Source organism: Cynocephalus volans, chromosome 12 (genome assembly GCF_027409185.1).
Source record: "Cynocephalus volans isolate mCynVol1 chromosome 12, mCynVol1.pri, whole genome shotgun sequence".
Taxonomy (NCBI): domain Eukaryota; kingdom Metazoa; phylum Chordata; class Mammalia; order Dermoptera; family Cynocephalidae; genus Cynocephalus; species Cynocephalus volans.
Window position 1 is genome coordinate 11,863,337 of NC_084471.1, and position 23,185 is coordinate 11,886,521.

Here is a 23,185-nt window from a genome sequence, read left to right on the forward strand (position 1 = left end):
CAGGTCCATCATTTCTGTAATCATCCCATAAAAACCAACAATAATGAGAAAAGCAAAAGGGGAAAACAGTGACTGCTCACATTCTCAAATTACTTCTTATTTAATAAAGTTTCACTTCTCCACATGGGTTTGGTGTAAAAATGACAAAACAAATACATGAGAGGAAATTGTATCTTATTCATTGTTAACCTCAAAGATTTTGTTCAATACTTAGCTTCCTTCCCCACTCCCCCGCCTTGGGGGTTGGCCAGTAAGGGAATCCAAACCCTTGACCTTGGTGTTATAACACCAGCCTCTAACAAACAGAGCTAACAGGCCAGCCTATTTGATACTTAGAAAGAAAATTATTGACTCAATCAATGTCATGGTCCCAAATAAGGGAAAGGTATGAAGAGAGCAAAAGCATAGAAGAAAAAGAGGCAGAACCTGAATGGGTAACAGAAAGAATTACAGGTTAATTAAAAGTGTAAGGTATTCCTGAATACAGGGCTAGAAAGGTGATTTGGATCTTAGACATGAAGGATTTTGAATGGTGGGTGGGTGTAAATTGGGTACTTTTGCAATATTCTAGGCAAGTAAAGACAACTCGATCTACTTTGGAAGCAGCAGGAATAAAAAGAAAAGGACCAGAAATGCTAGGAGGAGGAAATTGATAGTATTTAATGACTGACTGTATTTGGTAGACAAAGAAAAGACAGGTTTGAGAAACCACTCTCAGGGTTTTTGTCTAAATACCGGAAGAGCTCTTGCTCAGCCCATTTACCATGTGACATCCTGCATTTCTGTAGAAGAAGGTCCTCACCAGATACGTTCCCTGGACCTTGGACTTCCCAGCCTCAGAAAATAAGTGTTGATTTTTGGAGGAGACATCCTAAAATTTGCAAGTGATGCACTGCTAGCCCTGTGGAAGGTGAAGCAAAAGCAGTTAAAAAACATTATCATAGTGGTAATTAAATATAGCCTGGAGATCCATGGATTGTTGGAGATCCACGGATTGTTTGGGACCCAGGAGTCTGAAGAAGGCCTAGATGTCTGAGTCAAGATAGGACTGGCTGCTGGCCACATCATCGTGTTGGTTTTGGAGATGAAACACGCAACCACTTTCTGGTGATTGGTCAGGTGGTGGGTGATGTGCACCTTGCACATAACATGGCACAGATGAATGATGTCTTTCTGTCACCAAACTGCTGGTAGCTCTGTGACTGGAGCATGATTGAAATTGAGAGGATTCCAGATCAGAGAGCAGTTAAGGTTAACTTCTTAAAACCACCCCCTACTTTTAACTTTGATGAATTTTTCACGAAGTGTATGACCTTCATGAATTATTATCCTTCTGGTGATGACAAAAACCTCCTGAGGCTTGCGAGCATGCTGGACTCTGATCCTGAACTGGAGTTGTCTCTACAAAAGTTTTTGATGGAGAGCATTTTGAATTATAGTGACCACAAACAGCTTGGGGGTTATTTGTCTGAACTTTGCCCAGTGGCAATCATGTTTGTGAACCTGATGTTTAAAGAGCAAGATAAAGCAAAAGTCATAGGCTCCACCATCCAGGATGACTGCATGCACATCACCTCTGTTCTGAAGGTCTTTTGAGGCCAAATCAATAAAGTCTTCACATTTGACAAGGGCTGCTCCTTCCTTTGTGTCTTTGGTTTCCCCCAGGGGAAAGGCACCTGATGAGGTCACTCATGCTTTGGAAAGTGCTGTGGATATATTTGATTTCTGCTCTCAGGTCCACAAAATCCACACTGTGTCCATCAGTGTGGGACATACTGTGAGACACAAGTTCACAGTCTTTGGTCAAAAAGTCAACATAGCTGCCAGAATGATGATGGGAATCATGCCCTTGATTCTGTCACTTAAAATGGCAGCAACCCACCAGCCTACTTTTTAAAAGAGATTCCAAAGAAAGTTATGAAAGGTGTTGGAGATTTTGGACCAGTCTTTCAGTGTTTGGGCCTTAATGAGAAAGTCATGTTTGGTATGGCATACTTCATCTGCAAAAGAAATGAGGGTTATTCTTTGCTGGGATATGATAAGGAGATCAGATACTTCATGTGTACTATGAAGGAATTTTTGATGTCTAACTGCAGCTGAGTCCTGATGTACGAAGGATTGCCAGAATATGGAAAAAGCCAGATACTAATGGAAATCGAGTACCTGACTCAAGGTGAGGATCACAGACAGTGAAAGAGGAAAGAATTATTTTCATCTCGAGGCCCAGTTTGTGGAGTCAGCCTCCTGGGCATTTATGAAGAAACTTATCTACACTATCCCTGTCTCCTTTTGTTGATATACCCTGTGCAGCTTCCAGTGGCATAATGAAGAACAGGAACACTACCTATGTTACCCTTGGTACTGTACAGCCTAAGGACATCTGCAACAAGGTCTGTCCTGACCTCAATGTGAGCAACATCCCCAAAGAACTTGGACTTGTACCTAGTGGAGGGAAGCTGTGGAATTCCATTTTACTGTGAAGAATTTCTAAAAAACCTCAACCATCAAATGGAGTCTGAGGAAAAGACAAACGTGACCTGGAATAACCTGTTCAGTAAATCCTTCAGTGATGGTTCTTTCTCACTTTGTCCTTCTATGTAACTAAGTCCTTATGCAGAGAGGATGGCAAGAATTGACTATTCCATAGGTTGCTTCCTGAAGGGTCAGAGGGTTTTGGGGAAGCAAGAAATATTGGATCTGCATGTATTGATACACACTGTACCCCACAAATATGTATACATTAATGTTAAAAACAAAACAAAACATTTAAAAGTGAAAAAAGGAAGAAAAGAAATATTGGATCTGATATTCCAGACTGTAAGAGAACTTAACATTGCCTGGGATTCACTGGACTGGGATAAGGAATGTATATCTGTAAAAGACATAAAGGAACACTAAGAAATCTCAAAGCCCAGAATCAGAACTGAAGGAGGACTTGGATGCTAGCTAGAAAAAGAAAAAAAATTCCTTGTTTTCTAGAGATAAAATTAGTTGTTCAAAGTGAATCGTCAACAAGGTTTCCATGCTACAGAGATGTACAGGGAGATGAAATTTGAGATGATGGCATGAAGGAAGCCAGCTGGACTATTTAGAAAAACAGATTTATTGCAAGTAAAAGTGCCACCTTTTACCAAAAGTCCCTATCTCCTAGGTGAGTGAATGAAGCTCAGATGCCACATCCCTCCATGAATTGTGTTTCAGCGGCATCTGTTGCCTCTCACTTCATGTACAATTTCATGATTCCAGGATTATGTGGCCAGTGTGGTCACTTGTGGAGGAGACATGAGATGGTTGTCTGAGAGAAGAGCAGGGTCAAAGTTAATATTTTTTAAAAAAGGAACAAGAGACATAAGCTTGCTTTTTAAGGGAAGATCAAAAATTTTTTTCATTCTGGATTATTGTGATGAAAAAAGAGTTAGCTTTGCTTGGCCAAATTAATTTTCTAGAAAGAAAAAAAGAAAGATTATAATAATGCATTGAACTTTCAGAAGGAGAACAGGACCGTGGTTACTAGAAGGAGGAAAGGGGGAGGGGGAGGAGTGTTAGCAAGAAATTGGCTAATGGACACAAGGAATTACATTCTGTAATGATGAACATGCTAATTATCCTGATTTAATCATCACACATTGTACACAGGTATTGATATTCAACTTTACCTCACACATATGTTTGATCAATTATTTTTCAATAATAAAAAGTCCACCATGTATCAATAAAAAAATAAAATAAACTTAAAAAATAAATACTGGGAGAATAATGATGCTAATGATAGAATTGGGAAGATCATGTTTCAGAAAAAAGGTGATATTTCATTTTAATGTGTTGGTATGAGGTACAAGAGGATATCCAGATGGCAGTTGGAAATGTTGGGCTCAGCGTGAGAAAGGGGTTGGGTAAGAGATATGGATGAAATAACCAAGGGGGAAAGAGAATTTACAGAGAGAGAAGAGAGAACTGAGAATATAACTTTGGGGTGTGTCTATACTTAGGAAGAAGACTAAAATGAGGAACCCACAGAGACACAGGAATTAGGAGGAAATCTGGTTGTGGAAGACAAGCAAAAGGAAAGTTTCAAGAAGAAAACAGTGTCAGTAATGTTTCACACAGATTTTGCAGGTGCAGACAGAAAAATCACTGAAGTTCAAAATTAGGAGTTCAAGAGAATATTTGTGGTAGGGTGAAATGATGGAAGTTTCTTGCAAATGGTCAGAGCATGACCAATGAATGGAAGAAGAAATACAGTAGTTTAAGAAAGTATCAGGATCATAGGAAATGATAAATCTTTTTAATAATAGGCAACATGTGCACAGGTTTGTAAGGCCTCACAATGAAGCACAAATCTACCTTTCCAAGCTCATTACTCACTATTGTCACTATTAGAGGCAAAGAGATGAGTCTGTTCTAGTCAGATCCCATTGCCTCTAGACATGCTTTATTGTTAAAATTTGAAAACATTTATATATCAGCAATTATGTAGGTTTTAACTATAAAGATTTTTGTTTTCTTTTTTCATTATGGTTTCTTGCATCTCAAATCTTTGCTATATTTTTTGTTTTGCTGGAGGACCTACTAAAATACTTCTTTCAGAAAAGTAATCCAGGTGTTAAACTTTGAGCCCTGGAAAATAAATACCTTTTCTGCTCCCACTCTTGAATGTTAATTTGGCTGGTCATAGAGAAATTTGCCTGGTGTGAGAGTATTTCTATCCTATTGGGTGTTGGCTCCCTCTATCCCCATCTCTCAGTCTTTCTGAATAATACAAATACTTTAAGCCTCTCATTCCAAGGCCTGCTTTTTCTAATCTCTAATTACCCAATTTAGAAAACTTTGTCTTTCTTGATCTATTACAGAATTCACTATCTAAGATATTTGTGTAGAAGAAAAGCAGCCAGAGAACTATTTGCAGAAGACTTTATTCAAAAATATCAGGCATTAGAAGACACTTAATGAGCCTTCCAACTTCGGGAAGGAGGGCAGAATGTAGTATAGGGCTTTAGCAAGGGGGCTTGTCTGGAGTTCAGCTAATTTCATAAATAGTTGATTAAGGATGATTCTCAGAGACGGAGGCATTTTTCTTGCAGATTAGTAGCCACTCATTGATCAATCTGGATTTTATCAAGAATGATATAGAGGAACAGTCAGGAGCTGAGTCATATGCAAGGAGGGCGAGGGGCGGAGCACTGTGGCAAGGGCCACAGTGGAATATTCTCATTCTTTCAGTTTCTCTCACATGTGTACTGCTGTCTCTTGATATTTTCCTCTTTAGATGTTTATATTTTGTCTGCTTAATTGTATTTCAAGCTTACCTAGGGCACACATTGTCTTATGACTCCTTATATCCTCCACAATGCTCTGCCTTGGTGATTCGTTAGTATGGCAATCAATTCCATATGGTAATTGGTTAACGAATATTTGTAGATTGATTTGAACTTCCCTTCAGTGTAAGCTCAACTTTTATACCCCTGGTCACAAGTATTTGGGTTTTGCAGAAACTGACATTGTGAAAAATATTTTTATTGCCTCTTTCAATTCATTGTTTTCTTTGACTTGTGTACCAAAAACATTTGTTGGATATAATCAATAGCAATGGAAGATTTTAGTGGCTGTCACTGAAGCTCTAAAGAACATATGTAGTACATTAGGGGATATAGATGACTGAGAAATCCTAAAGGCAATTCAATTGAACATTTATTGAATTGGTTGCAAGTCTCACAAATGAGATTATAAATGGTTCTTGCTCTGCAGTTTCTTATACTGTAGTATGATCAGTGCTATATAAACAGTATAAACAAAGTGAAATGAGACCACAGACAAGCATTTTATTTTACTTTGTTTTACTTCAGGCATGTTGAGATCATCAAAGATCTAAGAAAAAATGTTTATTATTCTTTTATAGTTTATAAATATAAGTGATTACGAGTATTAGCATCTTTCAGAATACCTTTGCAGGTACTTTGCCTCTCTGTGAATTTGCTAATTTCAGAAAATTAGCAACTCTTTTAGAAGAAAGTGGATTATAAACCCTATATAAACCAAAAACCCTGGGTTGATAATTCCCTTCTGGATCCTTGAGGTTACTTTTTTGGCCCTTTTGTTCATGTGGTCAAATTTACCATTTGTTGGCAACACATGATTAATTGTATTTTAAACTATTTTATACTGAGCAGATGAGGAGTACGAAGAGAGTAAATTAATTCACTTTGAAGTGACGTGAATTATATTTTGGTGATATTATCTTTCTAGGATAGACCTTTTTTTTTTTTTTTTTTTAAAGATGATCGGTAAGAGGATCTTAACCCTTGACTTGGTGTTGTCAGCACCACGCTCAGCCAGTGAGCGAACCGGCCATCCCTATATGGGATCCGAACCCGTGGCCTTGGTGTTATCAGCACCACACTCTCCCAAGTAAGCCACTGGCCGGCCCAGGATAGACCTATTTTTATAGAACTGAGAACAAAAGAGACTCACAAACTTTATCGTTTCTAGGGTTTTTTTTCTTGGAACTTTGTTTCTAGTTTTTTTTTCTTGGAACTGCATAATCCTGAGTCATTTACCTAATCCCTGTTTGCCAGTGTCCTCATTTGCAAAATGTAATTTAGGCCATAATTACTAATGTCCAAGGTGATTGTAAAGATCTGAAAATTTAGTATTTAAATGCATTACTGCCACCATTTTGATGACTATCACCGTCTGAGGTAAATTGAGGCACTTAATGAAAAATAAAATCTGGTGTGGACTTTAAGTGATTGCTAGCATCCTCCAGAATACTTTTGCAGGTACATTGTTTTGCCTCTCTGTTAATTTACTTAACTAAGGCATTGTATTTTATAGTTGTTTTCTAAACTTTTTTTGGAATTGATTTATTGGATCCTTAATCGTGATCCAGCCGTCCAGATCGCCTTCGGGACATTGCTGATCGCTTCAATGTAGACCACGATGCAGTACTGGATAATGTACTTTATGCACGCGCATACACTAGTAAGAGCCCCATGCAATTGAATGCTTTGGTCAATTGTAAAGTTGGCAGCACTGATTTACTACTTGAGTCATACATACTACATTTTGACACCATTCTTTTCTCTTTTATTTTGCTTTTCTCCAAATTAACTTGGTCAGTCCATAAAGTATGTTATCTGGTAAGTCTTTAGATATTAAAATGCCCTCAAATTATTTCTTATTCTGTGTCTTTGAAATGCAGAGTCACATTCTTTTTGGATAATGTAGTATTTGGCATGTGTGATAAAAAGCAGAATATGCAATCATACAAGGGTACTTCAAAAAGTTTGTGGAAAAAATAGAATTAAAAGATAATACAAATCTTCCCATGAACTTTCTCGAGTACCCTCATATTTAATATGTCATAAATAATTAAGAGAATCCTTTAGGGATTCTCTTTCTCCTGGCTCCCAAGGACATGAATGATCTTAGCTTTTGCTTCTCCTAGCTTTTGTAACATTTTCTCACTGCATTTCCCACCAGGTGAACATCAGATGGAGCTACTTGATTATGTAGCAGCAAAATTCCATGAAGAAGCTGGCATCTTCAAGTTATTGGTACAAGCTAGTAAATATTGCTCATTCGCAGGGCTATTTATTATTTTTCTTCTATTGAATCCTATTCAAATTAACTTCTTCCTTTTATTTCTGAATGCATATTAATTTTTACATTAACCCTGTGCAGATCATTGATTCAGTTATGGCACTTTTTCGAGTGGATTTCAGTGGTCGTGGGGAGTTGGCTGAACGGCAGCAAAAATTAGCCCAAATGTTGTCACGACTTCAAAAAATCTCAGAAGGTATATCTTAAAATAAAATGGCACTATCAGAATAGCATCTGCGACTGTGTTTGCTAAGTATGAATTTCAGAGAAGCTCAGAATAATGTCACGAGGCAGTAATTTTTTAATATATAGAATTACATTCATGGGAATACAACTCTTTTTAAGCCAGAATGTTTATTCTAACCTAAATAATAATAATTACATTAATTAATTTGTTATCAATGAAAAAAATAGGAATATGATCTTATTTATAATTTATAAAATAAATTCATACCACAATATTCCTAAACTCTGAAATCTAAACAATGAACTTTTTATACATATAGTGCCTTTCTCTTAGTTTCATAATTGTATTTCTTGATGCAGAATATAATGTGGCTGTGTTTGTGACCAATCAAATGACTGCCGATCCAGGAGCAACTATGACGTAAGCCCAAATATTCTACTTTTGTATTTTACAGATGTTAATATCAAGAGGGTTAGAATGTAGAATAGAAAATAATTTTAAAATAATCAGTCTTTTTTTTTTTTTTTTTTTTTGTCTTTTTCGTGACCGGCACTCAGCCAGTGGGTGCACCGGCCATTCCTGTATAGGATCCGAACCCGCGGCGGGAGCGATTCCGCACTCCCAGTGCCGCACTCTCCCGACTGCGCCACGGGCTCGGCAAAAATAATCAGTCTTAATGTGAGCACAAATCACCTTATTGCACAGTGCCTATTACTTCATAATTATAAATGTCACTTATTTGTTATCTAGACTGTATTTTTCTCTAGTTCTTTATATAATAAAGCAATAGTTTAGCCATTTTCAGTGGTACTTTGTGCTTCTCTTTGGGCTAGAACTAAAATGATATTGGAGGACATTAAGAAAAAGATCTTAGGGAAAGAAAACTTATATTCCAAATACATGAATGACTTCTATTGCATTTGTAAGCTGTTAGCCTAAAAACAAAAAAGCAGGCTTTCTACAGGATATATACTAAATATATTTATAAGAAGCCCTGTAAGAGAAGTCTCCTGTTTCAAGAAACAGAATTTTAGTCCACACTAGGCACATTCAGAATTTGTTGAAGTATTTGTGCACATAAAACTATTGATGACTCTGTTTAAAATACAGCAGTGACTGTAAAGGCAAGGAGAGCTAAAGTAGGATAGTAAAAACCAAAAATTCAAAGAAAGGTTTGTTGCCACCAACAGAAATTTTGAGCATTATGTGTCTGAATAAGCAATCGAAATAACCCTGAGTTCATGACAATGCTTTTTTAAAGATTTTTTTTTAAAACTTTTTATTTAGAAAGCTTTTTAACCAGAGAAAAGTTGCAAGATTAGTATAATGCACATGCATATAGTATTCACCTCGGTTCATCAATTGATACATTTTGCCACATTTGTTCTCTCTCACATGTGTGTATGTATAAAATCTATTTGTCTCACCACATACACATATGCATATATATATACATATGTATATAAACATGCACATACACACATATATTTTTGGTGAACCATTTGAGAGGTGTTTTTTTTTCCCCTGAACCATTGAGAATTATTTGCAGACATGACACTTCACCTGTTAAAACTTCAGCACATCTCTTCTAAGAACAAGAACTTTCTCCTACATAACCACAATATAATTATCACATTCAGGAAATTTAACATCGGCGTGATAGTTTATCTAACATAAAGTTGTATATTCAAGCGTCTCTAACTGTCCCAATAATGTCTGTTACAGTTGCTGGTGTTTTTTGTTTTGCTTTCAATTCAAGATCAATTGAGGATCATGCATTGCATGTAGCTGTTATGTCTGTTTAGTCTCCTCTAATCTAACTCCTCCTTTGTTAGACTTTTATGACCCTGACATTTTTGAAGAGCATAGGCAAACTGTTTTGCAATGTCCCTCAATTTGGAATTGATTTTTTTCTAATTATTTAAAATGTTAAACACTTTTGGCAGGAAAACTACATAAGTGATATTATAGCCTTCTCAGTATATCATATCAGGAGGCACATGATGGCAGTTTATCCCATTATTAGTGACATTAAGTTTGATCTTATGATTAAGATGGTATTCAAGGCTGTCTGGTTAGCTCAGTTGATTAGAGCACAGCCTTATAACACCTAGGTCATGAGTTCAGATCCCCATACTGGCCAGATGTCAGAAAAAAAAAAAAAGACAATATTCAGAAGATTTCTCTATAGTAAAAGAGAATTACAAAAATTCCCTCTTGTAATTAATAAGTAATTTGTGGGGTGATAGTTTGAGACTGTGTAAATATCTTGTTCTGCAACAAGCTTTCACCCATTTATTTTAGCATCCATTGAAGATTCCTGCCTAAATCAATTATTACTCTGATAGTTGCAATATAAAGTATTACTTTAAAACCAAAGCGATAGGGCCGACCCAGTGACGTACTCGGGAGAGTGTGGCGCTGGGAGCACAGCGACGTTCCCGCCGCGGGTTCCGGGCCGGTGTGCTCACTAGCTGAGTACCAGTCACGAAAAACACACACACACAAAAAAAACCCAAAGTGATACATCGTATACTAGCAGATAAAATGAGTCATTGACATATATATTAGAAAATATTTGATATGATAGTATAAATTCTGTAAATTGTACAGAAATGAATGTGTCTCTCTTTAGTCATATTGTTAACTTACTCTAATGGTATTGCTGCATCTTCTGCAGTTTGATATATTTCTCACTTTTCAATACCCTTTTATGAGTATTTTCCACTTAATTACAGGAGATTCTGATGTGAAAAATAATAACTACACAAATGGTATTAAGCAAGTTAAAAAGATCAAAGAGGGAGAAATCAATTATTTATCCATTCAACAAGTATTTATTGGAAATCTACTATGAAACAAGACTCTGGGAATTCACTAGTGAACAAAAGAGACAAAATCCCTTTCCTTCATAAAGAGAAAAATAAATGATGTCCATTTAACTCAAAATTTTAAAGTCTCAGTATGTCACACAGCTTCTGTAGTGTAGTCCTTGAGTGGTTAAAGCAATCTTCTCTGTTTTATGGGGTGTCTTTCATACGCAGGACATGAAGTACTTCACAAAGAGAATAATTTTAAACTGAAGAGAAATGGAAGATTTTTAAGGCTTACTTTAAAAAGAGAAAATGACTCATTGGCTCAGAGGGAGGAAGTGGGATGCTTTCAAATAAAACGGTACAAGTTAAAGAGCAATGTTCTTTCTTCAGGTGTAGGGAGGGAACACTGAAGAGGCCAAAACTGTCATTCTAGAGTTAGAAGGCAAAGGAAATCAGTGGAAATTAGGTCACATAGGGGTTCTTTATCTTATATTTGGAGAAAGTTTCAAAAAGTAAAACCATTTTGAATTAACTCCAATAAGACAATAAAGGAGAAATAGAGAGGTGACAGGAAATAACTGAAGAGGAATTTGGAATGAGGAGGGGATTTATAATGAAGTGAGCTAAGTAGAGAGCTAGAGAAGGTAGCAGAGGCTAATATTTTTTCTGGGTAAGTCTGCTTTGAAACATTATCTCCACCTAGCAGAGTTGTAAGGAACAAGGTTCACTATAATTAGCATTCTAAAGTATATTAAATTATAACAATACAAATTGGATGCATGTCTTCATATAAGGCACAAAAATTACCACAACTAAATGAAAAAAACCAGGACAGTTTTAAGGTAAAGGATTTCAAACGCTATTAGAAATCTTCCCGTAAAGAAAATATCTTTTCTCAGTGTTGAGGAATTCCAAGCTGCAGCTCGCCTGGGGCCTGTCAGAGAAATATCACTATAATTGGTATTAGTCCCCAAGTACACTGACAATAATTGAGGCTTATATCCCATGCATTATACTTGATGGCACAACGTATTAAAAAGGAACAAAATTATAGAGGCGAGGAGCTGCTGTATGATACAGCAGAGCAGTTGCTCCTAGACAAGGCAGATACAGATACAGATTTTAGAACTGAAATGACCCAGTTGATGAAGGCCTGGAAATAAAAAGTCAGAGTATCAGCCGGTAAAGCTCTAAATCAGGGTTAATAATAAGATAATAACAAGACCATGATGTTGCCCCCTACTTCATTTGTGTACTGTATTTGTTTTCTTAAAACAAAAAGTTATCTTAGAACATTTGCTGTCTTATAAATGTACAGTCAGTTTATTCTCTAAGGATGTCACCTACAGATTCAACATTATTAGCATAAATTAAGAGGTAATATTGCTAGAGAAATAAACATTAAACCAGGGTCACTAGTGTGGTAACCTTACGCAAGTCATTTAAACTATTTTAACTTCATTTTCTCCCCCTCAAAATTGAGAACTTATATTTATTGATTACTTATCACGTGCCAGGTGCTTTCATGCATCATCGTATGTAATTCTCATGCGACTCCAATGTAATTCAGCCTCCTTGGGTCTCCCAGTTTGTTCTATGAAGTCAATCTCAATATGCTGTTGCATCCTTCCCCACCCCACCCCCACAAAAAAGCCAGAACTCCATCTTCAAAACGTTGAAAAAAAGTGTAGGGGTTTTTTTTGTTGTTGTTTTTGTTTTTGCATATTTTGGGAGCAGACAGGAGGAGAGGGTTTCTTAACAAAACTTATTTAAAATACGCTTTTTAAAAAACCCTCTCATCTCTTTCTCAAAATTTTTTTCCTTTTGGTAGTACTCTTCTCTCCCCATCTTCCCCTAATCTCAAAGCCTCCTCTGCATTCTCAGGCAGGTTCACTCAGCCTTTCTCTCCTCAATGGGCCCCTTTTCAAAAATTCCATCTGTAAGCTTGCCCCTTACAAGTCAAAAGTGCCAGGAACACTATTGTCCCTCAAGCTTGCCCTTGCCCATGCCCCTCAGGGTTCATACTCCAACCAGTATTTGAGGTAGGTATTATGATTATTCTTAATTTGTTTTTTTATTTTTATTTTTTTGGTGGCTGGCCAGTATGGGGAACTGAACTCTTGACCTTGGTGTTACAAGGCTGCGCCTTAATTTATAAAGGTGGAAACAAAGGCTTAGTACTTAGTGCTTGTCTGATCATACAATTAAAAAATGGGGGAGGCAGGACTTGAATCCAGGTATCTTTGACTTCAAAGTTGATGCTCTTTTAGTCTCACCATGCTACCTTTTTATCCCATACCATAACTTTATTCTTCATGACCCCAGCATCCTAATTTGACATTGGCAGATCAGGTTGTTCTGGGTCTTACCCTCCACAATATAATATGACATATCCTGTTCAACCAGAAGGGGAAAAATGATCTTTCTTAGTCCCTCTTTATTCCTAATATCCACCCCCATTTCATCTTCCTCCTTACTGTTCTCCTCAACCTCCTGAGAAAAGGAGGAAAAAAAGAGGAGAAGAAAACGTAAATGAAGGGGAAATAAGAGAACAGGCTAAAGGAGGGATGTGGGTGGTTTTCTGAAGCTGTTTTAACTTGGTTAGAAATAGAAGTAAATTAAAGCCCTCTACAAGAATGTGGAATGCGATTACACCTTCTTGTACTTCAAGACTTGTTTATAACCGCTAGCATAGTCAGGAAGTTCAGAGACTTTAAGAAAAGTTTCTTCGTCTACATTTCACGGTAAGAGTGACTGTTTTAACTGAATCATTTAACTAAGTAGTAATGTTTACCATTTATCGAGGATCTCTTACATACCAAGATGATTGCTGTAAGGATAGAGCTAATGTATATTAATGACCAGGTATAGTTCCTGGCAAGTAGTAGACTCCCAATGAGTTATATTAAATGTATCTTGAATCTTCATATCGGCCTTAAGAGGTAAGGATTTTTAATTCCCATTTTACCTGAAAGAAACCGAGACTCATAAAGGTAAGTAACTAGCCCAAGGTAACATAGCTAATAAGTGTTTGAGTCAGGATTAGGAAAGCAGATAAATAATAAGTGTAGTTACTGGCCTAATGCCTTGCTTGAATTATTTCATTTTATTCTCACAACCTTCCTACCAATTAGGCACAGTTATTGTCCCCCAATTAAAATAAAGAAACAGAAGCTTAGAATGGTTAGATTTTCCTGAGGTTCACATAGCTGTCAAGCCAGAATTTGAGCCAGGTCTAACTCCAAAGCTCAGATACCACACAGTGCATGAGGGCTGTATCTGCATGCTGTCACCTTAGAGGCTTTGCAGGGATGTATCCATTACTCTGGTGAACTGACCATAGTCCAGGGCCCTCAGCCTTGCAGGCAGAGATTTGATTTGGTCAGCCTACTGAGAACCAATCCATCTCTCAGGGGCAGACTCACATTAATTAAGCTCATGAGACTCAGTGAAAAACCACATGGCCAGCTTATTCATAATGAAAAACGTAACTACATCTGAGGTTTATGTGACCAGTACATTCTCTCCCTGTACGTAGACTTTATCAAAATCCAAGTCTGAATCTGTAATTATTTACTAAATATGGAACCCAAGCAAAGGGAAATTAGATTACTTAGAAGAATGTCTGCCACATAGTAAGGACTCAGTAAATCTTGGTTATTATTATTATTATTATTATTATTATTAATACCTATATATACAGGGTTGGGGGGTGTTCATGAATCTCCTAAACTTACATGAAATTTTTTGTAAATGTATATAAGTGCATTTTTCTGAGAGGGGGCTCTATATCTTATTAAACTATCTAAGTGTTGGTGACCTACAAAAACGGTTAAGGGCCATAAATTCTACACTAAATTCTGCCCAGAATCCTGAATACCTTGATGGGGCAAACAAAATTTGAATTAGCTTGATATTCTCTCAGAGCTAAGGTTCTTATGCTATGTCACAGTCTATTTTGATTAAGTATAACCTCTTAGTTTATGAGTCATTTTTGAGGACGTTTTTATCCACATAATTTTTCCCTTTTTTTTCGGTGGCTGGTCAGTACAGAGATCCAAACCTGTTGACCTTGGTGTTACCAGCACCATGCTCTCACAAGTCAGCTAACCAGCCAGCCCTGGAGATGACATTCTTAACATTTAGGTTTTTCACCTAGAGTACTCAATAACATGCCTATTCTCTTTCATGCATTGGGTATTACAGTGGTAACAACAAACAGTAGTGTGCTAAGGAAAAAATTCATGGCTCTACATCTAGAAGCTCCAGCTTCCCACTCCTCTTTGGTTATCTATAATGGCAGGAAGAGGGGGAATTCAGTGGGGGAATCTGTCTCCTTTCATATTTGCCTTTCTGTCAGAACACCATTCAGAAGTTCCTTGAATTACAGCTTCTTTGGAGATATGTCACAAATCTATGTTCAGAAGGACCTAGACTAGGGAGACCCAAATTGTCTTCTCTGTATTTATTTCACAATATCTGTGGATCACCTTCTATATTATAGGCACTTTTCTAGGCACTGGAGTTACAAAGAACTCAGATTATAGTAGGGAGTGAAACCCATGAATTTAAAATTACAATGTAGTGTGCTTTAATAGAGGAATACATACAGTGGTAGGGGAGCACAGAGGGGGCTCGCTCTGCTCTGTTTCAAGGGATTAGGGAAGGGTTCCAAGAAGGGAAGGTACTTGTAGGATGAGTAGGAGCTGAATGAGCAAACACAGTGGGAAAGGGGCTTTCATTTGTGCAAAGGCATTTATATACAAAGGCATTGAGGTACAAGAGGACTTGCTGAAATAAGAAAAAACAAAAGAAGTTTGAGACGTAAGGAGGAAAAATGAGTACAACTGTAGATAAGTATGTAGATGGTGTATAGAAAGCAGAGGAAGTGAAGGGAGCTTCTTCCTGACAGCCCTTGTTTTCTCTATGAAGTCGTAGGCAACATCATACAAGGTGAGAGGACAAGAATGGAAAAGGAGGCTTAAGGAGATTACTGAAGATTTGTAAAAGGGGAGGTGAAGCCAACCATGCCCATGTTCATATAGGAGAATTACTGAGTAGTACTGAAGGACCACCTGTGAATGCAGTAACATAGCTGTTAAGACTTCTCTCTGCCCATTTAGCTAACCCTGACTATCCTTTCTTATTTCCTCTTGATAGAAATCTCCAACTGGTCTCAATTTTATTTTTACCTAACTTCTGTGAAAGCACCAATCTTTCTGCAGTCCAATATTCTCCTTGGAATTTTTGTAGCTTCCATATCTTAAGCCCAAAAAACATTCTTGAGCACCCACTGTGTAGCTGGTTGCTACAGAGCTAAATACAATGTAGTCTGCCCTGATGGAGTTTAGTGATAAGGAATAGGAGAAGGATTGAGGAAAAATATAATAAGTGAGTAAATAATAGTAATAAGGCAGAACATGAAAAGTGCATTAGAGCATAAATACAGTGTTTGTGGGTTCAGAGGTCACAGCCCAGTTGAGAATATCATCAGGGCCTCAAGCAATCCATCTATACAGAACATAGAATTCTTTTAAGACTTAAAGAACCACACTTAAGGTACAGTGTGACCTGGAACATCAGAGCCACTCCATTATATGTCACAGCTCCAAACCCCACCCTACTCCACAGTTTATGAACAAGCCTCTGCTTGTTAAGAGTACATGCCTACTTTATCCCCTGCCATCCTCCACAGGAAGGTTGCCTTGTAAATGCAGATATTGCTGTACATAGTCCATATGATAAAACCTGAAAAGGTGTTTATTAATGCAGGTTTCAGGCAGACCCCAAAAAACCCATCGGGGGACATATTCTGGCACATGCTTCAACAACAAGAATAAGCTTGAGAAAGGGAAGAGGAGAACTGAGAATTGCCAAGATTTATGACAGGTAAATATTTTTCATCAGATTCTTGTGCATATGGTATTAAACAGAATTACCTTTCTTACAAGGCTGTGATTCTACCACTGGCAGATGCTACATATTTGAATTTCCTTCTCAAAAATTACGTAATTGATTGGGAAATACTATGTGCTAAGGTACTAGGGATTCAGGGATTCTGTTGACAAATGGACTTGGTCCCTAACCTTTCAAAACATACAGTAAAGCTAGAAAATGTAGTCATCAATTCCAATTAAAGCGTGGGGAGTGCAGGGGAAGTACACAGTATGGGAACATATTCTTCTTTCTTTTTGCCAGTTTAACTCCATTCACTTTTCAGGTTTCAGTTTAAACATCACTAACTCAGGGAACCTTTCCTCTACCCTTACAGAATACGCTAAATGTATATACAATATATTCTTTATATATACAATATATTCTTTCACAGTACTTATTTAATTAAGAATTATAAGTTTAATAAATCTTTACAGAGAAACCTACTACCATACATGTCAGCTGTTCTAGGTTCTTGGGACAAAGCAGTGAACAAAACAAAAAGACAAGTCCCTGCCCTCATGGAACTTACATTCGTTCCACTGGTGATGTTTTGTATAACATATGTCATCCCCTCTAACAATAACCCTGAAGAAAGGGACACTATTTGCTTGCTCACCACTGTATTCCAAGTGCCTGGGACATAACTAATGGGCAAAATTTGTGACCAACTGATTAACCAGCCCCAAGCAACAAGGCAAAGATTTGTAGTAACTCTTGACCTTACGGATAGAAAAGTATTACCTCAAAAATCAGACGAGCTCTTAGTCTGAGTCACAGTACTGTACTTATTATGTATTGTCATTGAATAAATATTAAATAATCAGTTCCCCCATCTATCTAAGATGGTGCTTATTCATACCCTTTTGCTTTTTATCACGACCCTGTAGAAGACTCTAATAAGCAAATGATATGTTTTATGGAGCTTTAGTAATCTCTAGAAATTTGCTCCAAAGTTCTTTGTTGAATTAGATAGTTATATCCTTGTTACTAAAGTTTCTTGGTCTATATCTTGGACAAATTGCTGTGCTTAGGACTTTCCCTAACACTTTTCACTCTGAATTGTAATTGACTGTTTACATGTACGACAGTACTTCCAAAAGTTCATGGAAAAATTCCTATTATCTTTCAATTCTATTTTTCCACAAGCTTCTGGAAGTACCCTCATACATCTCCCTCACATCAGGGACTAAGTCTGGTTCACTAATGTCCACAGCACCTAACATGGTAGTCGGCATGTAGTAGGCACTCAATAACTATTTGTTGAATTAATAAATGAACTCCATCTATATATTCAATCATTTGTATATTTCATCAAGCCCTCCAAATTTGCAATAAACAACTGCAATTTTTACAGTCCTAAGAGACAGGTAGGGCTCTGCAGATAAAGAATAATGAAAGTAAGTTATCAGTAAGTTATCATAAAGGTTAGTTATGTCAAATGTCCATAAATTTGAATAAAAAAAGCAAAACTGGATCAGAGCTTAAAATATCAAAATTTAGTTGTCATGCAGCATGTACTCATTTTTTTATGGTCCCTAGAGATTTTTTTAAAAGAATGCTTCACTTTAGAGAAAACTTTTTGGTAGAGAACATGATGATACTAATACTGATAGCTAACACTTATTGAGTGGCTGTTATGTGCTAGACCTTGCTCCAACTGCTTTATATATATATAAATAATACATATATATTTGCATACATATATATATATATTATTTATAATACTAACCCTAAGAGGTAAATTTATTATTCCCCATTTTACACACAAGGCCCCATGCAGTTAGGCAAACATTGCCCCTCTACAGTCTATTTTAAACACAGAAGCCAGAGTGATCTTTTATAAAACTGTCAGATCATTTCTGTTTTCTGCTTAAAACCCTCCAGTGGCTCCCCATCTTAAGTCAGAATAAAAGCCCAGGGCCGAGCCCGTGGCGCACTTGGTAGAGTGCTGCGCTGGGAGTGTGGCAACGCTCCCGCTGCGGGTTCGGATCCTATATAGGACTGACCAGTGCACTCACTGGCTGAGTGCCGGTCACGAAAAAACGACAAAAAAAAAAAAAAAAAAAGAATAAAAGCCCAAGTCCTGACAGTGGTTTACACAGCATTCCATGAATGGCCCTATTCCTGTTCCTCCTGTTCTCACCTTTGCTTACTGTGCTTCAACCTCAATGGGCTGACTCCTTGATGTTTGATCAACATACCAGGCAGGCTTCTACCCTAGGGCCTTGGCTCTTGTTGTTCCCTCTGTCTGGAATAAACTTCCCCCACATAGCCCTCTGTCTGGTTATCTCCCTCACTTCAAGTCTTTGACAATGCCTGTCTTGACCTCCCTATTTAAAATTGCAACTAGCCTCCTCCCAGTTTCCACACTTCAAATATCCCTTACCCACCTCTATTTTTAATTTTCCCATAGCATTTATTATTTTCTCACATATCACATAATATATTTATTGTCTGTCTCTCCCCTCTCAAGTACAAATTCCACAAGGACAAGAATTTTTGTCTATTTTTTCACTTACAGATTTTAAGTGCCATACTGGCTGGTTACCTCAGCTGGTTAGAACAAATGTTATAACACAAAGGTCAAGGGTTTAGATCCCTGTACTGGCCAGCCACCAAATAAATAAACAAATAAATAAATAAAAAGATTTCAAGTGTCTACAACAGATATAGCAGGAACTCCGTATATATTTTCCTAATGAGTAAATGAATGGACTTCTCCCACATCACACAACCAATAAAGGATCAATCCAGGATTAGAATCTATGCTGTCCAGGGCTGAGCCCGTGGCGCACTCGGTAGCGTGCTGCGCTAGCAGCGCAGCGATGCTCCCGCCGCGGGTTCAGATCCTATATAGGAATGACCGGTGCACTCCCTGGCTGAGCGCCGGTCACGAAAAAAAAAAAAAACAGAATCTATGCTGTCTGAATCTAAAGCCTACACTTTAATAAATGTTACTCTATTTCTGAGTTTATTGAGAATGATCTATTTAGAGTAGTCATAGCTAGTCTACTGTAGCTACTCTCATGGCTTCAACTACTACCTTTAAACAGATTTAAAAGACATACATTTCTTGTTAAAAAGAAAACACAGAATTCTACAATAGTTGAGCAGAAAGGAATTCTCAGAAGAATTTCCAGCTGTGCAGGAGTGACTACAAAACAGAAACCAGCCTTTTCCTTGAATGTCACTATAGTTACTAACTACAGTATAGTTACTAACTATAGTTATAGTTACTGCTCCATCTCTCCTGGCACTCAAATGTACATTTTTCTCTCTTTCAAACTTTTAGGCGACTTAATAAAAAAAAATTAAAAAGAAAAACATCTATTTTAATCCACTTAGCATATCTGAGATCAATGTATATTAAAAAGAAAGATGCTAGGGCCAGCCCGTGGCTTGCTCGGGAGAGTGTGGTGCTGATAATACCAAGGCCACAGGTTCGGATCCTATATAGGGATGGCTGGTTCGCTCACTGGCTGAGCGTGGTGCTGACAACACCAAGCCAAGGGTTAAGAGCCCCTTACCAGTCATCTTTTTAAAAAATAATAAAAAAATAAAAACAAAGATGCTACTGAATTCAAAGGAGGAACAAATTTTAATTACCAGAAAATGAAAAGGCATGCAAATGGTCAAGTTTATGAAGTAATTGCTTCTGGTTATGTTTTCAGAACCAAAACATTAAAAACAAACAAACAAAAACCTTGGTTCAACTTTAAAGTTAACCTTGCTTGGCTTCTCTCTTTTACAACTTCTTGCCTCTCTCCAGAGAGAGCTTTCATTTTACTTCCTGCCATTTGTAAGTAGTTGAATAGTTTCCACCAAAGCCAAAAGGTTACAAGCCACTTAGGCCTTCTTATTCAACTCCAGTTTTAATCCAGCAAGATCCACCTTATCTATAACCCATTTGCTATCCTTAGAGAAGACCCCTCTGCTATTTCCTAAGGGAAATAACCTTACCCGTAATGTGCTCAAAGTGTACTGCCTAATCACCCATCAGACAACAACCAAATAAACAAAATCAAAAGACAAAACCAGGGCTGGCCGGTTAGCTCAGCTGGTTAGAGCACAGCCTTCTAACACCAAGGTCAAGGGTTCGGTTCCCCATACCAGCCAGCCACCAAAAAAAAAAAAAAAAAAAGACAAAACCAACTATGAGAGGCAATATGGTTAAGAACATGAGCTGTGGAGTCAAATGCCTCGGTCTCTAATCCGACATCTTTACTTGCTAGCAGTGTGATCTTCAGCTATGTGATCTTAGGTTCTCTCTAAAACTCAGTCTTCTCATCTGCAAAATGTGGATAATAATACATACCTGACAGGGTTATCAAAAAGTTTAAATGAGATAATATGAGGGAATCTGGCACATAGTAATTAGTAAATACTTAATAAATGGCAGCATGCATTCACCATAACCAGTATATAAAAATGGTTAGCTCAAAGTAATAGTAGGTTCTTTGATGGTCAGTGATCTTCAAATTTCTATTTCTAATCTAACCTTTTACTCACATTTTAGATATTCATTTCCAACTGCTTGTAGACTGTATGTGAATGTCCTACAGGTTCCTCAAATTCAACATATCTACACCTAACTTCTTATTCTTCCCCTCCTTCTTGTACACAAAACACGCTTTCCTACTCCTGGTTTTGTTCATGCTATCACCTCTACCTGGAATACTTCCATTTCTGCCTCTTCAAAGGCTTCTTCAACTATTACCTCTGAAGCCTTTCCTAATCAACCCAGCCAGGCATAATGTCTCCTTTCTTTAAAGTTCTCTAACATTTATAGTGACTTTATGAAACATAAGTTGACTCTGAATTATAGTATTAGTATTTGCGTATTTGTCGTATGTCATAGCTCACATGTTAGACTTCTTGAGAGTAAGGACTTTGTCTTATTTTGTGTCATCTATAGGATCTAGTATATGCTAACGTACGATTTTCAAAAAGTTAAAAACTTGACTTTCTTGCAAATACATATAAAATGAACATATATCAAACATTTTATTCAACACCTTAATTAATAAGGAAACCACTGATTTAAAGAGTAATTTGAGGAACAGAGATTTATGTAGCCAATCAGTCAAAGGAGTGCTGAAATAAATTTGCTATATGCAAAACTGGTAAATATCCTACCAGGCAATAAATTGTAACATTTGAAGTTATCTTTTCTACTGGAGGGAAATCAATAGCTTCTCTACAAAATGAAATTCATTTCCATTGCTATAGTCTGGAATCATTTGCATTGCCGTCAGACAAGAATCATCTGCATTGCTATCAGTTTTCCACAAATTAACCTCTACTCCTACAGAGTTGGAGAATAAATTAAAAGATAAAAATTTAAGAGTATATAATTATGACTCATGTACAAATACAAAATGTCAAAAATTTTATTTAACTCATTAATTAATGAGGGCATTAATAAGATTTTATAACCAGATCAAAAGAAAAATAACAGTACCATACATAAGCAGTCAAATAAGGAATGCTGAAGTGAATCATAAATTGATCAAAGATTCTTCATAGGAATAATCAATTGCATTCCACCCCACACAATTTACATTTCTGTGGACAAGAAAAATTTGCATTACTCATACTTTTCTACAACTTACAGACTTGTAAAATAGATCAAGGACAGTGGAAGGCATACACCCCTTATAGAATTGAATAACCTAGAAGGATGTGCTAGATAATCTATTTTTCTTTCTTTCTTTCTTTTTTTAAAAAAGATGACCAGTAAGGGGATCTTAACCTTTGACTTGGTGTTGTCAGTACCATGCTCTCCCAAGTGAGCTAACCGGCCATCCCTATATAGGGATCTGAACCCGTGGCCTTGGTATTATCAGCACCACACTCTCCCAAGTGAGCCACAGGCCAGCCCTGATAAACTATTTTTCCATTGAAGGTACTCAGCAATCTTTTAGCTCATTTCAAAGTCTTTACAATTTTTCCCTATATTAGCCTAGTCAGTAGGAAGGTGCACACCCCTGTACAATCAGATAAGCCCATAAGGGTCTGCTGCATGGTGTCTGGCACTACACTAAAAGAACACCCACTTATCCCTTTTGCCTGTTTCCAAGTTTGGGACAATTTTTCTTGACATTCAGAACCTTACATATAGAAGTTGTTCAATAAATGTTTGTGAGTATTAATAACACTTGTAGGTAAATTCTGTAGTCCACATTTAGCTGTACCAACTCTGAGATGTCTCTGGAGAGTCAGACTGATGGGAGCATAATGCCTGTGACATGAATATAGTATTTATAGAAATAGAGCTTTTTATAAACTTCTGTTCCCTTGTATTCTGTTAGCCCTGAGATGCCCGAAAATGAAGCCACCTTCGCAATAACTGCTGGAGGAATTGGGGATGCCAAGGAGTAGGTGGTGAATTGATGCAAATTGCTTCTTAGTGCTCATTAGGAGCTGAAGAAATGGAGAAGCGGTTTCAAATTTCAGATCTAGAAATAAGAGTTTGGTTTTTTTTCACGTTATTTAAGGAAAGTCAGCAAAAAAGATTTAAATCTTATATTTATCTTAAAAGTCCCTGACTTATGATAACTATACATTGTATGTCAATTCAGGAATATGTGAGGGTACTTCAAAAAGTTCCTGAATTATGCGTATAGATATATACATAACTATTGAA

The 23,185-nt window shown here is 37.1% G+C and overlaps 1 protein-coding gene across 2 annotated transcripts in view; it reads left to right on the top strand.

Moving 5' to 3' along the window:
- Positions 1–22,920, top strand: part of DMC1 (DNA meiotic recombinase 1) — a 34,411-nt gene extending 11,491 nt beyond the window's left edge. The window contains exons 8-13 of one of the 2 annotated variants that reach the window (XM_063075999.1): positions 6,887–6,978; positions 7,480–7,553; positions 7,681–7,795; positions 8,146–8,206; positions 16,375–16,491; positions 22,851–22,920. In XM_063075999.1, the coding sequence (XP_062932069.1) occupies positions 6,887–6,978; positions 7,480–7,553; positions 7,681–7,795; positions 8,146–8,206; positions 16,375–16,491; positions 22,851–22,920 (529 nt within the window). The remainder of the gene's footprint in view (positions 1–6,886; positions 6,979–7,479; positions 7,554–7,680; positions 7,796–8,145; positions 8,207–16,374; positions 16,492–22,850) is intronic. The other variant, XM_063076000.1, reaches the window with a different exon arrangement.
- The last annotated feature ends 265 nt before the right edge of the window (positions 22,921–23,185 follow it).